We start from the raw sequence: 14,703 nt of genomic DNA on the forward strand, positions 1-14,703 counted from the left end.
TTCCTTTACATGTGTGTGTTCCTTCTTTTTTCCTTCAGCCTTAGAGGGAACATGTTCTGCCCGGTGGTGTAGGGTCCTGATTACTCCAAGTTTGTGTTCCAAAGGGTGATGGGAGTCAAAGAGGAGGTACTGGTCCGTGTGTGTGGGCTTCCGGTAAACTTCGATGTTGAGTTTGCCGTTCTCTTCAATGTGCACGGCGCAGTCCAGGAAAGGCAAACAGTCGTCCTTTGTGTCTTCCCTGGTGAACTTGATGTTTTTATCCACAGCGTTAATGTGCGCAGTGAAGGATTCCACTTCTTGTGTCTTGATTTTGACCCAGGTGTCGTCCACATATCTGTACCAGTGGCTGGGTACTCTTCCTTTGAAAGAGCCAAGAGCCTTCCTTTCCACTTCCTCCATGTAAAGGTTGGCTACAATAGGTGACACGGGGGAGTCCATGGCACAGCCATGTTTTTGTCTGTAAAAGCCTTCGTTGTATTTGAAGTATGTGGTGGTGAGGCAGAGGTCTAATAGTGTGCAGGTCTGATCGGGGGTGAAGTTGGTCCTGTCTTCTTGTAGTCGTTTTCTGACCGTCTACACTGGACATATGCATTTACAGCTTGGAGCTTATTCGTACCATTCAGCTGGCTTGTCAGCACCTGCTTTTCGTTCTGGCTGTACCTGACTGTGGCTGACCTTTGTGCATAGTCATCATGTTCCCACTGGCCTGTGGGATATCCAGGTACGTGTAGCTTTTGTACTACATCTGCTGTTGTTCCTCCACCGCTTCAGTGCGGATGAGCTTGCCTGTCTTTGCAGCCATTCGACTGTACTTATCCAGTCTGAATAACATCCTGATGCCTTCACTGTACATCCTGGTGATGTGGATCAGTGAGTCTGTGTCCTGGCTTATAGCTTGTCACCCATGTACAGTAGTTGGCTGATGGTTGCTCCACTGCAAAATTTGTAGCCATGTCCACTGTTAAATGGTAAATGGACTGATTCTTATAGTGCTTTTCTACTCTCAAAGTGCTTTATACAACATCCATCCATTCTGTCGGGGTCGCAGGGCAGCTAGAGCCTTTCCCAGCTACCATAGGGCAGGAGGCAGGGTCCACCCTGGACAGGTCTCCAGGCTGTCGCAAGGCTAACAGACAACCATTCACACTCAGGTTCACACCTATGGGCAATTTAGACTTACCCAAGTAACCTAATTAAGCTTGACACACTTTCAGACTCTGATGCACCGGAGAACAACTTGGGGTTAGTGTCTTGCTCAAGGATATTTGGCATGCAGACTGGAGGAGCCAGGGATTGAACCACCAACCGCCCGATCAGTAGATGACCTGCTCTACCTAGCTGCAGCCACCCCAAGTGTGACAGATGTCGGTGATGATCAGGGGATTGAGGTCTAACAGCAGCAAGAACATTCAGTTGGCGTCCAGTGTTGTTTTTACAGTCCCACTGAGTTCCCCGTGAATATTATCAGTGTGTTACTAGCTTTGTACAGCGTAAATGAAACGTGTGCTTACTCAGCTTGGAACTTCCAGGTTGGAGTAATCTGCTGGTAGCTTCATGGTGTCTGTAAACTTGATTTTTCAGAGTCTTAACAATCCATTCAAATTTGGCTCAGATCTACCAAAGTCTCCAAGGTCATTGTTCAAAACATCGACCTCTGACCTCTCCTTCAAGGTCAGTCATTTGATTTAGCAGACATCTGCACTCGAAGTGCTTCTTGGTGATCTTTGTAAATATTGTGACTTTTTCCCCCCTCAATGAAATGAAAAGTCATGTATGTTGTATATGTCAGCCGTCATGTTTAGTCTTTGGCTTTCGGCCTCAGAGAGACGTAGTTCTTCTTGTAATTAAATTAGTTAATATCTAACTAACTAAAGATTATACTTTTTCTTTTATTTGGCTTTAATTGATATCTTATGTAACTGTATTATTCAGTTCCAGTGTACGGCACTTTGGTTGTTTTAAAGTGCTTTATCAATAAAGATGATGATGTTGACTGTATGAGCAGTCACAGTGTTGTCTGTCATTGTGTGAAGCTTTAAGCTCTCTGCTATTAATACCTCACAGAAACATGTTATCAACCTGCCTCTGGATCCCTTCATGCTTCTCACTCGTCCTGTCTTTCTACTCTTCCTTCACCCCTTTTATTTTTTACTTTGGGCGTCAGTCTCCCAGCTACCTGTGTCATTTCTCTGTCTTTCAGTCATATATACAAAGAAAAGATATGAATGTATGTTTTTGTTCTGCGTGTGGAATCCAAAGTGAGGCTCCCTGTCATAGTTTCCACTAAGAAACAGCATCAGGAGGCAGTGATGTCAGCTCTGTCTCCCACTCTCTCGCACAGACGCAGTCACTGCCCTTCATTCTGTATGATTAGTCAGTGTTGTATCTGTCAGTGGAGGAATAGGAAGAGAGAAGAAAATAGATTTCCCTCCTCCTTCCACCGATGATTGGCCTGCAGTGAATGAGACCAGGAAAAAGAGAGGAGGGGACTGTGGCTAATGCGTCATAGGCTGGCAGGGCCTCATTTAAGTGGCTTTGGATCTGGGAGAGAGAGAGAGATTAAAGTGTGAGTGACATTTTCAGCTCTCCACACCCAAATCTCTGGAAAATTCCTTGAGTTTTCAGTCTGCTGCTGAGCGAGACAGGAACAAGCTGCAGCAGAAGAAAACGCAGATTAGCAAATGTTAGATGTTGTTTTCAATTTCTAACTTTAGATTCTCGTTTCATAATCTTGGAATGTGCCGCACTGCCTCTCTAACGTTGTGGACTTGATGTACTGTGGGCACCGAAGGAGGAAAACTGCTGCTGCGCATGTGAAGCCAGTGCTGGGGAAGAACCCGACCACGGTCCTGTTTGGAACATCCCGTTGTCTCTGCTTGTCCGTCACCCTGGGGAAAGCAACAGTCCTCCAACCTCGTCCCTCCTCTTCCTCAACTTCATTGACTGTTACAGCATTGCATCGCACCCTGAACTCAGTTATCAGGTCGAAAAGGTTGCGGATCGGCGGGTCGCCTGTCATGCACATTAAGACCACTAAATGTAACCGGTTCTGCCTGGTGGCCTCGGTGACCAGCCGGGAATTATTCCACCACTCTGAGGTGCAGGTAACAGTACGGTGTCACTAAAGGATTTCCTGGAATTTGACTGCAGCTGACCCTGTGTGCATCCTGAGGCATCTTTACTGGCTTCCAGGCTCGACCAGCAGCTTCCAACTGCATTTTGTGTTGACTGTATATAGGTTTTATGTGCAGTTCATCATGTAATGTAGCTATTGAGAGGTCTGCTTAAACGTGATTTTACAGCTGAATCAACCCAAGCATCCAGCTCAACTACCCTCTAAAAACGGTCTTTCAGTAGTAATGCAGCAACTCGACTGTTAGATGGTGTAATGACAGCCAAGACTGACTGTAAAACACAGTAATGAGGATTTTGCAGCATGGCCGTGCTTTTTAACATAGTTTCCTTAAGCTGTTGGTGCAACTCGATAATAAAACAGTGTTAAGAAAAAGATGAATCCTACATCTGCACTAATGTGTGCTAATCTGTAGGCGTTTAGGTAATATCGATCATTTCAGTGTGTCTGCATGATCAGATGTCTGTGCCTTTATTCATAGAATCTTCAAACTGCCTCTTGCTCAATATTTTTAGTGCAGAAAGTGAAGAAAGTGCTAAATGGGCTGAACAGAGTTGAAGTCTGTAAGATGGTTCAGAGATCTCAGTCATTACTTCAGTCTCCTCCTGCTGTCTGCTTCCTCTGTGTTTCCAGGCTGGCTTTGAGGCCTTGTTCCGTTCATTCGACTCGGAGGTGCAGTTCCAGTACTTCAAGTCGTTTCGGCGGATCAGGATCAGTTTCAGAGATGCTCTGGCTGCAGCGGAGGCGAGACTCCGACTACATAAGACGGACTTCAACGGCAAAGAAATGAGACTTTACTTCGCTCAGGTAATATCTGTAGGCTGAGATCTATCAGACACATGAATGTAACTTGTTCAGACCTTCAACGCGCTAAACCAGGCGGAGCTCTTGATTCACTTTCTGAATGTCATCTATGGTTGTCCCAGAGTTTGGAATAATAAATGAAAATTGAAATAATAACTAAAAAACAGCTTGTACATTGTGGAAGAACATTAGCTTGTGTGTTATAGCAGTGTTCGTTCTTCTCTTATAGAGATGTGCATACTTTCACTTATTGTGACACCGGTCAGCGTCCTCCAGACTAAATTTGACATGTTAGCTTCAGTTTAATATGAATGGAGCTGCTGCTCTGTATATGTATATAAGAATAGAATAACTTAGTGTAGTTTATAAGTGTTACATTCTGTCTACCTAAACAATGTTGTTAGCTTGCTTTATGTCAGCTAGCTGATTAATTCATCCTTTCTAATGCTACAAAATAATAAACATTTCAGTTCAGTTTTATTTATACAGCGCCAAATCACAACAACAGTCGCCTCAAGGTGCTTTATATTGTAAGGTCGACCCTACAATAACACATACAGAGAAAAACCCAACAATCATATGAGCCCCTATGAGCAGCACTTTGGCAACAGTGGGAAGGAAAAACTCCCTTTTAACAGGAAGAAACCTCCAGCAGAACCAGGCTCAGGGAGGGGCGGGGCCATCTGCTGCGACCGGTGCACAATGCCCTGTGGTGAATGACGCAGTGGGCAGTGATTAGACGTTCCACTTCACAGTAGGGCGGATCCCAGAAGCATAGGATTTCCACCTCCATGTTTGCTGTGGGGACTTGGGGTGGTACTCTCACTGGAGCAGTGGGACGATGACAGTTACATGCAAATCAACGTAGAACCTTTGCAACGTTTTTTCTTCTTCTACTAGAATGAAACGACCCTAAAAATGAGAAACTGTTCGTTTGTTTTTAAGCAAACTTGACAGACAGAAACATAATCATCAATCCATTTCTTTCTATATGATGCTACAGTCTCAGTAAACCTGTGATATATTGCTGGTTATTATAAAGTGCTGCCCTGCCTTTGCACTGTGTAGTCTGTGCACATAGGGAGTCCTCGGCTGGAGCCTCCCAAGCCAGAGAAGCAGTTCCTGATCTCGCCTCCTGCTTCCCCTCCAGTCGGCTGGGAACAGTCTCAGGACGCCACACCGGTCATCAACTATGACCTGCTTTGTGCCATCTCTAAACTGGGGCCAGGTATACAACACATTATGATTTGTGTTTTCCATCTGTCTGTGAATGTGTGACATGTTTGTAAAACACAATCGACACTTCCTGCAGCCTCAAATGCAAACTGAAGGCTCTTTACAGGCTTGGAACGAAGCTGAGTGGTACATGATTTAAAACGCTGTTCCTCTTCTTTTAATCTTTTTGTCTTCCTTCATTTAATTCTCGATAAATTCATCACAACTGATTACAAGTGCAAAGTGTGTGAGCTTGTCTCCACACTGATATTGACATCAACGCCTACAACTCAAAGTCAGGAGCCAGGTAGCAATGACTGCCAGCAGAACTGCAGACAGGTGTGGTGTTTAGAGGGAAAACCCAACACCGCGATCAGAGCGTCGTTACTGTCACGGAAACAAGTACAACAAAATTAAATGCTGTCCCTGCTGCACTGAAAAGAACAGAAATAATAAAGAGAAAAACTATAAAATGAGATTTAAAAAGGACAAAAGAACCATCTATTGCACTTAAGGAGCTGCGCTATGGTAGGTGCTCATTGCAGTGTTTCATTTTCATTTCCACTTTATTTAACAGGGACCATGTACAACAAAACAATCTCCTTAGAGAAAAGATGTCCCAGGCCGGGATCGAGATCCTGTAAATAGAGCAACAGTGCATACTAGATTCCAGATACTCAGGAAGCTGAGCCCTGAATTATGATACAAACCATTCACACTGAGGTCTTCAAGGTCAGTTTAATGATAATTGGTCAATAATTGACTAGAAGGCTTAGAAACTATCATTATTACAAACAGTGTATTGTGAACATATAGAAGGTATTGCAGATAAGATTTAAAGATTTAAAATATGTCACATTTGACCACTGACCTCTTTTTCATGGGCAATAGAAAGATCTGAAGGTAAAAGTCAGTTTTAAATGGCACTATACAACTTTATTATGTTTCTTACTGCTCTTGTTTCTATTGAATACATATAGGGATTCTAAATATCACGTTACTTTTGACCTCTGACCTCTTCTTCAAGGTCAAACTTTCATGAAATGTGGGGGAGGTTCTATAAATTAATGCTTACAAGTCTTGTGCATGTCACACAATCCATTATTGTTGTTGTTGTTGTTGTTGTTGTTATTACTATTATTATTATTATTATTATTATTATTATTATTATTATTATGTGTTAGTGAAAGTCTGGCAACACAGCTTTGTATAGCCGTACAGGCGAATGGCTCCTCGAGAGACATGGGTGACACTGAGCTCAGGGAAGTGATGGGAAACCCACACTTCATGCACATCTGCTAGCATAGACACACAGCACATTTAAAAGCAGTGAGGATTAGAAACCAACAAATGTTTCTGGCACAACTTCACCTTCTTCCAAGGTGCATGGAGAAGACAAAGATCTGATGACCTGAAGACTCCAGCAACACTTAAAGTAATCCGGTCTTTAAGTGATGACGTGACGAATCCTGCTTCCAAACTGCTGTGTTCACTAAGACTGTTGTGTTTTTAACTTGTTTTAATGCTTTGTGTCTTGTTCTATGTAATCTACAAGCCCCTACAAACAGTCAGTGATCACTGTCGGCCTCTCGGTTTTTATTACCGTTAATCATGTTAAAGCTCTGTTTTTAAAACCTTACGATGTAACTACAGCCCAGCGCATGCAGCAGTATATTAGTGACTAACCTGGTATTGTGGATGGATTATCTCAGTTGTTCTCCTGACTGAAGCTTGGTCCGTTTACAGCATCCTGCTATGTGACTGCATTTGTCTCTAACCATCAGGAACCCTCACGTTAACTTTTATCGAGTAGCAAAAAAGTTAGCGTTCATCCTCCAGCTTCACCGTGTTTATGCTATGCTAACATAGCTGTGTCGCTAGCGATCACGTAGCACATCATTATATAGCAGCTAGCCCAACTTCAGTAACCCTACAAACGTCACTGCTGTTTAGTTTTGTCTTCATTTATGTTGGAAGTGATAGCAGAGCTGTACGTTTGAATTTTTCAGAAATCTCTCAGTCAGAACATGCTACATCATGTTTAGGTGGAAGCTAGCGAGCTAACTTCCGGTTAACTTCTAACTCTGTTAAATGTAATAAATTCTGTTTTCATGGATGCCTGGATGTTAAACTTAATTGTTACACCTGGTAAAGCAGCAACGCTGATGATTTTATTAAAGATGAAAGAATTTAGACAGCTTTTAACTCTCAGTAATGCCGCAGTGATCATGTGACTTTGGGACCTGCAGCAGAGTTTAGGCCCGGGAACGGCTAATGACGTCAGACTTAAAGACTGGATAGGGGCGGCTTTACTAAGTGACCAACACGCTTTGGCGTGTGGCCTTCAATGACCCCGATGAAGGCCACACCCCGAAACACGTTTGTCACTTAGTAAAGCTGTTCCCTATTACTTTAAATTTGACTATTTGACTGTTAAAACTATTTAGACCTGTTGCAGCTCCACATGCTGATGCTATGTTCACACCACCAATGTCAAAGTTAGAAGAAGTAAAGGTAGTATGGGTTAGGAGTTGGTGTCGGCTGATGTGGCTAAAGCATCTAGATTCTGCCTCCAGATGTATAAAAGCAATGTTTCCTGAAATTGAATGATTAAAATAGTTTCTTTGATACATTTGAAATTGCCAGCTGATGTCAGACCTCATTGACATCTAAGCCTGAGATCATCAGGTCGTCAGGATCGTGACAGCTTTGTTCTCCATTTTGCATCATCTCTATCGCTGAAGAGGGAAACCTCATCGCTGCACAGTGACTTGGTAGCACGCCCTGTGGGAAACGTCCTCCAATTTGACCTTTTTTTGTTTTATTCTTAGGGGGGAAGTACGAGCTTCACACAGCAACACCAACCACTCCCAGCGTGGTCGTCCATGTGTGCGACGACGAACGCGGTGACAGCTCCGCACCCGATGACAGCGACCAGGATGACAAGCCCCGCCCACCACGACCAAAGATCATTCAGACTCGACGGCCTGACTACACACCTAGAGTTGAGCAGTGAGCGGTGCTGACAGGGGAATCTGTACTGTGTCAGCGTCGATCAGCAGCTGAACACGCTCGCAGAGATTTGGATAAAACTGTGAGAAGGCGTCTGTGGGTGCTGCAATATCCAGCTGAAGCAAATGACTAGAATTGCATGCTGCATTTGTGTCGTGTTCGACAGACCGAAGCGGGAAAGGGTTTAAATGGACTTACTGTACGACTGTTGATATCTGCTCTGGTGCTCCATTTGTCTGTTATTAAGGTGTGAAGCAACCTGCTTCAGCTTTTTCACATTTTAGTGGCTTGTGTGCTCACTAGCATGAAGTCATGACAGTGTCCATTGCTCTGCACTGTTGTCTGATGTATCTGCTTGGCCTAAACAAAGCTGGCCTCCTGCTGTCTTTGCTGCGACTCAGTTTCCCAAAAAAAGCAGTTTTCCTGGAATTCTCTTGAGAGTAGTGTTTGAAGTTTGCTGCATTCTGTGTGTGTTTTGGTTGTCTCATAGCAAACAGCTGTTATTAAAGGCACCCACATAGGAAGTGATTTGTAGTGACGGAGACCTTCAGGCAACAACTATCAAGATGGCTGCTGGTGGCGTGAAGTTTGGAGTTAACCCTCGAGAACCTGAATGTCTGCAGGCCGCTGACTCTCAACAACACAGTGATACACCGTGACCACATCCTGCGTGGACGGCCGTTTACTCTTTGACTTAAAGTCCAACCAATGTTTATCTGTTACTTTAGAACGCCACACTTACCTGTTCGTGTCACTGACCATGCCGTGCTTTAAAAAAACAGATGACACTTTCTGCCATGTGGGGGTTAAATAGTGTTCTGAAAAATGTCTTTCTGCCAATGTGTGCGAGCGCTGCTGTTCAACCAGTGACTCAAGCCCCAAACACGCTGCCGGTTATTTTGGGGCCTGTTTTGTACTTGTGGCACATCATGTCCTATGGCTTCTACTATGAAGCAGGATGGTCAAGACAAAAATGGTCTTATCCAGGTCATCTCAGGGTTAACCCTGGATTTTCTTTACTTGGATGGTGCAGTAAGACGTGGTATATATCACTCATGTACCCATGGTAACTAACCTCTTATAAAAAGAGGTTATGATAGAGATCGCAGATCACCACCTACGTACCAGTCTGTGCGGTCCCTCAGACCTCTGTGTGTGGATACTGGGAGGGTCTAAATTATTTGTAGTGTGTGAAGTCTACATGTTCGCTGCAATTAAACAGTTTCAGTTCTGTGAGGATTAGTGTATGGTCCCAAAACAGAGCTCCTTGTTGTACTTGCTCAGTTTGTATCAAATGAATTCTGCTCTTGTATTTATTCACTGTCAGGCTGCAGCTGATACAATAAAAACTCTTTCAAACAGACATTTCATTACATTATATTCCATCAGATCCTCTGATGTCTTAATGATAGAGCTGTGATATTGAGAAGTTTGATAAGTTACACAGTCAGCAGTTTTGGCAGCTTTCCTTCCTGGTTTCAAATCGGCTAAACTTCATATAATTTTAATACTAAAGCAGTGTACAGCACCTCTGTTACTGCATGTGTTTAACTTCTCATATTTTTATCTTCCTTCTTAACTCTCAGCCGTATCAGACTGATGGGGACTGTGGTCACCCTGCCGACAGTCCCAAGTTTGTGAAGCGATAACTCAAGAATGAGGCGACATAGGTTTTTGAAATTAATACCATAGGAGGCTGAGGGGTAGCACTGTAAAATCTGCTGCTCTGCTGGCTGTTTACGTACCATGTTTGACCGGGCAACACCATCCCTTTCATGTGATAGTGCAGAGAAATCCCGGGTTGACCAGCGATGGGAAGTTTTATCCTGATTTCAGATATTCCAGTAAGAGAATAAAGGATGGGATATACTGGACTTGCTTCGTAGTACAGGGCCCTGTTGTGTGCATGTTTGACTGTGTGTTTTCAAAGATGTACTAACTGCTGTGTTGCTGTTGCATCAGTAGGGTTACAGCAATTTCCAACTAATTGTTGTTTGATTTCCAAAATGTTGCAGCCGTGAACGCGGCGTCATTGTCACCCTGCCAGTATGGGCTGGCAGACGTTGGGGACAACGAAGTATTGACTGACTGAACGAAGATGGCTTGTTTCACATTGATACCATAAGTGTATCTACTATGAGGCTGAGGTGCAGCACTGGCTATCTTTAATATGTCTGCTTTTCTGAAGTTTTTATAAGACTAGCTTAGCTTTTTCTGCTATATAGTGCTCAGCTGCAGATGTTCGAACGCTGTGTCTCAAATCTGTGTAGCTAATGCATAACACAGGACTGTCACCTCTACATGAACATTTCAGAACTGGACTGATGCTATATATCCCAGTTTAACTCTGTATAAATGGAATCACAACACACTTGTTTGTTTCAACCTGTAAATGGAACTTTAGGGCCACGTGACACTTTGTGATACTGAAAGAATCTAAAAATGAAAACGTGTCTGTCTTTGCCAGTCGAGCATCTTAACGGGCTGTAACTGCACCTTTAGTCCGGGTATTTTGTTTCCCTTTCATTTAGACACAATTGGACAGTGTGGTGGTTTGGCTACTTTTTTACTAGAATTTTATTATTTTTGAAATAAGTAATAAGTTACCGTGAATAAATATTTCACCATCTAATTCCATCTGTGTCATTGTCCTATATAAGAGTATATGTCTATATTACACACATAAGTTTGACTATATTTCTGAACTGTTTTAAGGACTCATTTGAATGAGGTTTGTGTTTTTCCTGTATGTGAATTTTGTAATATTTTGGTCACAGTGGGCTGGACGTTTTGACAGTGTAAATAAACACAGTTCGAAAGCCTTCCACAGACTAGAATCACAAAAAGAAGTGTCCTCACTCTGTTGTGTTAACTTCAGTGATCTCTTCCTCTAAACCATTAATGAGCCTTCTAGACTCCATTCGTTCAACACTTCTCAAAGACATTTTAGCTTTGATTAATGCTTTCTTTACTAACAGACACCGCATGCGTTCGACGTTATTAAACCATTCCTTTAAAAGGCCTTTCTTTGACCCAGCTGTCTCCCCTCATTTACTTCTTCAGACTGAAGACGTCACTTGGATGAGTGACGAAACGTTTCTCCCACTGAAAACTTCCACATGAACAGAATCAACTCTTTGGCTTTTTTAGCTCAGGTGGTAGATCAGTAACATTACTAAAATTTTATTTATATAGCACCTTTCAAGACAAACATCGCAAAGGTCTTCGCACAAAAATACAAAGGCATTTAAAACAAAACAGACAAAAGTTCACCAAATGCAGGTCATTGCTTCGATCTGTGGATGCACCATCTCAAATATCCTTGTGCGAGATACTAATCCCAATTCATACATCAGAGTATGAATGTGTGTGAATGTTAGATAGAAAAAGCATTTTTTTTAAAGTGCTTGTGTGAACGGGTAAATGAGGAATGTTGTATAAAGCACTGTGAGTGCTCAGGTACAGTAGAACAGCGCCATAGATGAAACGTTTTTGTGACAAATGCTAATGGAATCATTCTTATGAGTGGCATCTATTTGTGTTTTTTTTTTTTTTTTTTTTCGCCTGTCCCATTTGGTTCTTTAGTCATCAGAATTGTTGTCTGAAGACCAACAAGGATGCCCAATGGATTTACTTTGCCAGATGGATCATCGTGGCATTGCCGTATTGGTCCATTTGGTCGATCTTTGTTTTTATTATTTATTATATTTTATTTTCAGATGTTACAGACGGGACAGACATGAGTGAGAGATAGGAAAGGGAGAAAGAAAGAGGAAGGAAAGGAAAAACAGAAGGGGAGAGGGACAGTGAGAAAGGGGGGGAGAAAAAAAAATAAAAATCTCCTGGATCACCTGTTGAGAGAAGAATAGAAAACAAGCAAAAAAAGACAAAAAAACCCCCAAAGCAACATACTAAACACAACACCATCGCATTAATCTAGCTAAGTGTAAACAGCAGTAAATACTAAATATTCAATGTTGTTGTGCAGCACGCAGGACAGATGTGCTTCGAAGTAGCAGCCAAGAAAGGTGTAATTTGGGTCTACGAGCAGTGAACACCCGTGTGCATACCTGTGTGGATCAGCGCGCTTGTATTCCAAAGGTTTCTCCATGTAAAGAGAAAAACCCAACAATCATATGACCCCCTATGAGCAGCACTTTGGTGACAGTGGGAAGGAAAAACTCCCTTTTAACAGGAAGAAACCTCCAGCAGAACCAGGCTCAGGGAGGGGCGGGGCCATCTGCTGTGATTGGCTGGTGTGAGAGAAGGAAGACAGGATAAAGACATGCTGTGGAAGAGAGACAGAGGTTAATAACAGGTATGATTCAATTCAGAGAGGTCTATTAACACATCGTGAGTGAAGAAGAAACACCCAGTGCATCATGGGAATCCCCAACAGCCTCAGGGATTCAGCGTCACCTGATTGAGCCTGAATCTTAGCTGGAAGCTGGTTCCACAGAAGAGGGGCCTGGAAACTGAAGGCTCTGCCTCCCATTCTACTTTTAAATACTCTAGGAACAACAAGTAGGCCTGCAGAGCGAGAGCCAAGTGCTCTAATAGGGTGATATGGTACTACAAGGTCATTAAGATAGGATGGGGCCTGATTATTTAAGACCTTGTATGTGAGGAGCAGGATTTTGAATTCTGGATTTAACAGGAAGCCAAAACAGGAGAAATCTGCTCTCTCTTTCTAGTCCCTGTCAGGACTCTTGCTGCAGCATTTTGGATTAGCTGAAGGCTTTTCAGGGAGTTTTTAGGACTTCCTGATAATAATGAATTACAGTCGTGTAATTCATGAACTAGTGAACCTTCTCAGGAGTGGCAGGCCGACTAATTACCCCAAGACCGCAGTGACGAGTCCTTCAAGAGGTCACAAAAGACCCCAGAACAACATCCCAAGAACCGCAGGCCTCATCTGTGCCAATTAAGGTCAGTGTTCATGAGAAAGAGACTGAGCAACAACAACAACAACATTAAAATATGGTGGTGGCAGTGTGACGGTGGCAGTGCCGCTATCGAAGAAGAATAGTTTGCACAGCTGACAGAGACGAATCTGTTGTTGAGGTATGAGGTGAGCCAGTGTAGTGCTGTGCCGCTGACACCAGCACTGAAGTGCAGGCGTTGTACAAGACCGTTGTGGTTTCTATTCTATGCTGCAGGTTGCCTTGATACTAATGATGGTCTGTTTGAAGTTGAAGCTTCATGTGTCATAAAAAGAAGTCACAAGAAAAGGAAGAACACAGCATGGATATGTCACATGATGTTAAACTGAAGCTGGTGGGCAGAAACTTGGTAGAGTGGGCAATCATAATGAAGCAGTTCCTTTTAATTTGTAGATTCAAGCTGCGCTTCATATTTCTGGCCACCAGATGTCACCAAAGACTGTATTGAAAAGCTTTGATCAATGAACCTTTTTCAATACAAGCTTCAGTGCTTCAGAAAGTGTCATTTGGCCGTCACTATCCGAAACTCACCTTTTGAGACTTTTGAGAGGATTGGAAGTTTGTAGGTTGGTCAGTAGTTTTTTGGTAAGGTGGGTTCTAGGTTATTGTTCTTCATCAGAGGTCCAACTGCCTGCTTGAAGAGAGCTGAACCAGTACTGAAAGACAGAACTGTTGATGATTGAGAGAATGCTTGGACCAGCGTCTAGTGGATGGGTTGTGGATTTAATGAAAGAAGGATGGGATAGTGTGGTTTGAAAACAGATCAGAAGAAAGAATCAGTTAAAATGTGAGGGGAGGTAGTAATACTACTCCTAATATTCTGAACTTTACTAGCAGAGGCATCCTAAAAAGGCACTGGAGGAGATAACAGAGTTGGTGGTGGAGAACAAAATCCTCATAATGGGATTATTGGAGGTTTTTGTGATTTTGTAAAAGAAATATTTACAACAGCAGATTTACAGATTTCTTCTGGGTTATTTTACAAAATTAAAAACAGAGCTTGAAACTTGCTCCTCCTTCACTGTCTCTCTGGTTTTATACAATCTGTCCTGAGAGCTCCAGCAGTGTCACTGATCCAGGGTGACTTTTTAGGCCTGGGTTTACTCAGTTTATACGGAGCAATGGTTTCGATAACTGTGGCGCAAGTGGTGCTAAATAAGTTGATAAGGCGAGGGAGCTGGAGGCAGGTGCTTTCAAAGGCCTCACCAAAATTCTTAGCAGTAGAGGAATTAATACAACCTGATCAGCGTAATGTGTCCAATTCAGTGTTAGGTACAGGAAACATGGAGCAGTGCATACAAATGACAGGGAAGCGGTCTGATAAGCAGGCATCAGTTATATTCAGATTAAAATCGAACACCTGATGGCAACACAGTGTGTGGCCTAGTTTGAGAGGGTGTAGTCTGTTCACGAACCGGAAATCCAGAGAGGCTGTTTAGATGAATTCAAAACGCTTCTGGAAAATATCTGTCAAATATGTGAAATCACATGTACCACATCACCCTATTAGAGCACTTCGCTCTCGCTCTGCAGGCCTACTTGTTGTTCCTAGAGTATTTAAAAGTAGAATGGGAGGCAGAGCCTTCAGTTTTCAGG

The 14,703-nt window shown here is 42.9% G+C and overlaps 1 protein-coding gene across 2 annotated transcripts; it reads left to right on the forward strand.

The window, feature by feature from the left end:
• The first annotated feature begins 1,283 nt into the window (after positions 1–1,283).
• On the forward strand, positions 1,284–9,527 carry LOC102193423 (calcipressin-1-like). Of its 2 annotated transcripts, none has more exons than XM_005747077.2 (4): positions 1,284–3,104; positions 3,767–3,940; positions 5,006–5,165; positions 7,984–9,527. In XM_005747077.2, exons 1-4 carry the CDS (start codon positions 2,772–2,774, stop codon positions 8,166–8,168), a joined length of 852 nt encoding a protein of 283 aa, XP_005747134.1. In that variant the 5' UTR covers positions 1,284–2,771; the 3' UTR covers positions 8,169–9,527. The 2 variants fall into 2 exon arrangements, with proteins under 2 accessions (XP_005747134.1, XP_013769808.1); XM_013914354.1 differs by having other exon boundaries at positions 1,284–3,098.
• Positions 9,528–14,703: the final 5,176 nt, after the last annotated feature.

Source organism: Pundamilia nyererei, unplaced genomic scaffold, assembly GCF_000239375.1.
Source record: "Pundamilia nyererei isolate P.nyererei 1_Seehausen unplaced genomic scaffold, PunNye1.0 scaffold00188, whole genome shotgun sequence".
NCBI lineage: Eukaryota > Metazoa > Chordata > Actinopteri > Cichliformes > Cichlidae > Pundamilia > Pundamilia nyererei.

Bases quoted from the DNA above. Each gene is read 5' to 3' on its own strand.
- LOC102193423 (XM_005747077.2), top strand. From the start codon at position 2,772: ATGTACTGTGGGCACCGAAGGAGGAAAACTGCTGCTGCGCATGTGAAG. The intron at 3,105-3,766 runs GTAACAGTACGG...CTGTGTTTCCAG, and splicing joins TCCACCACTCTGAGGTGCAG to GCTGGCTTTGAGGCCTTGTT. The intron at 5,166-7,983 runs GTATACAACACA...TTTTATTCTTAG, and splicing joins CATCTCTAAACTGGGGCCAG to GGGGGAAGTACGAGCTTCAC.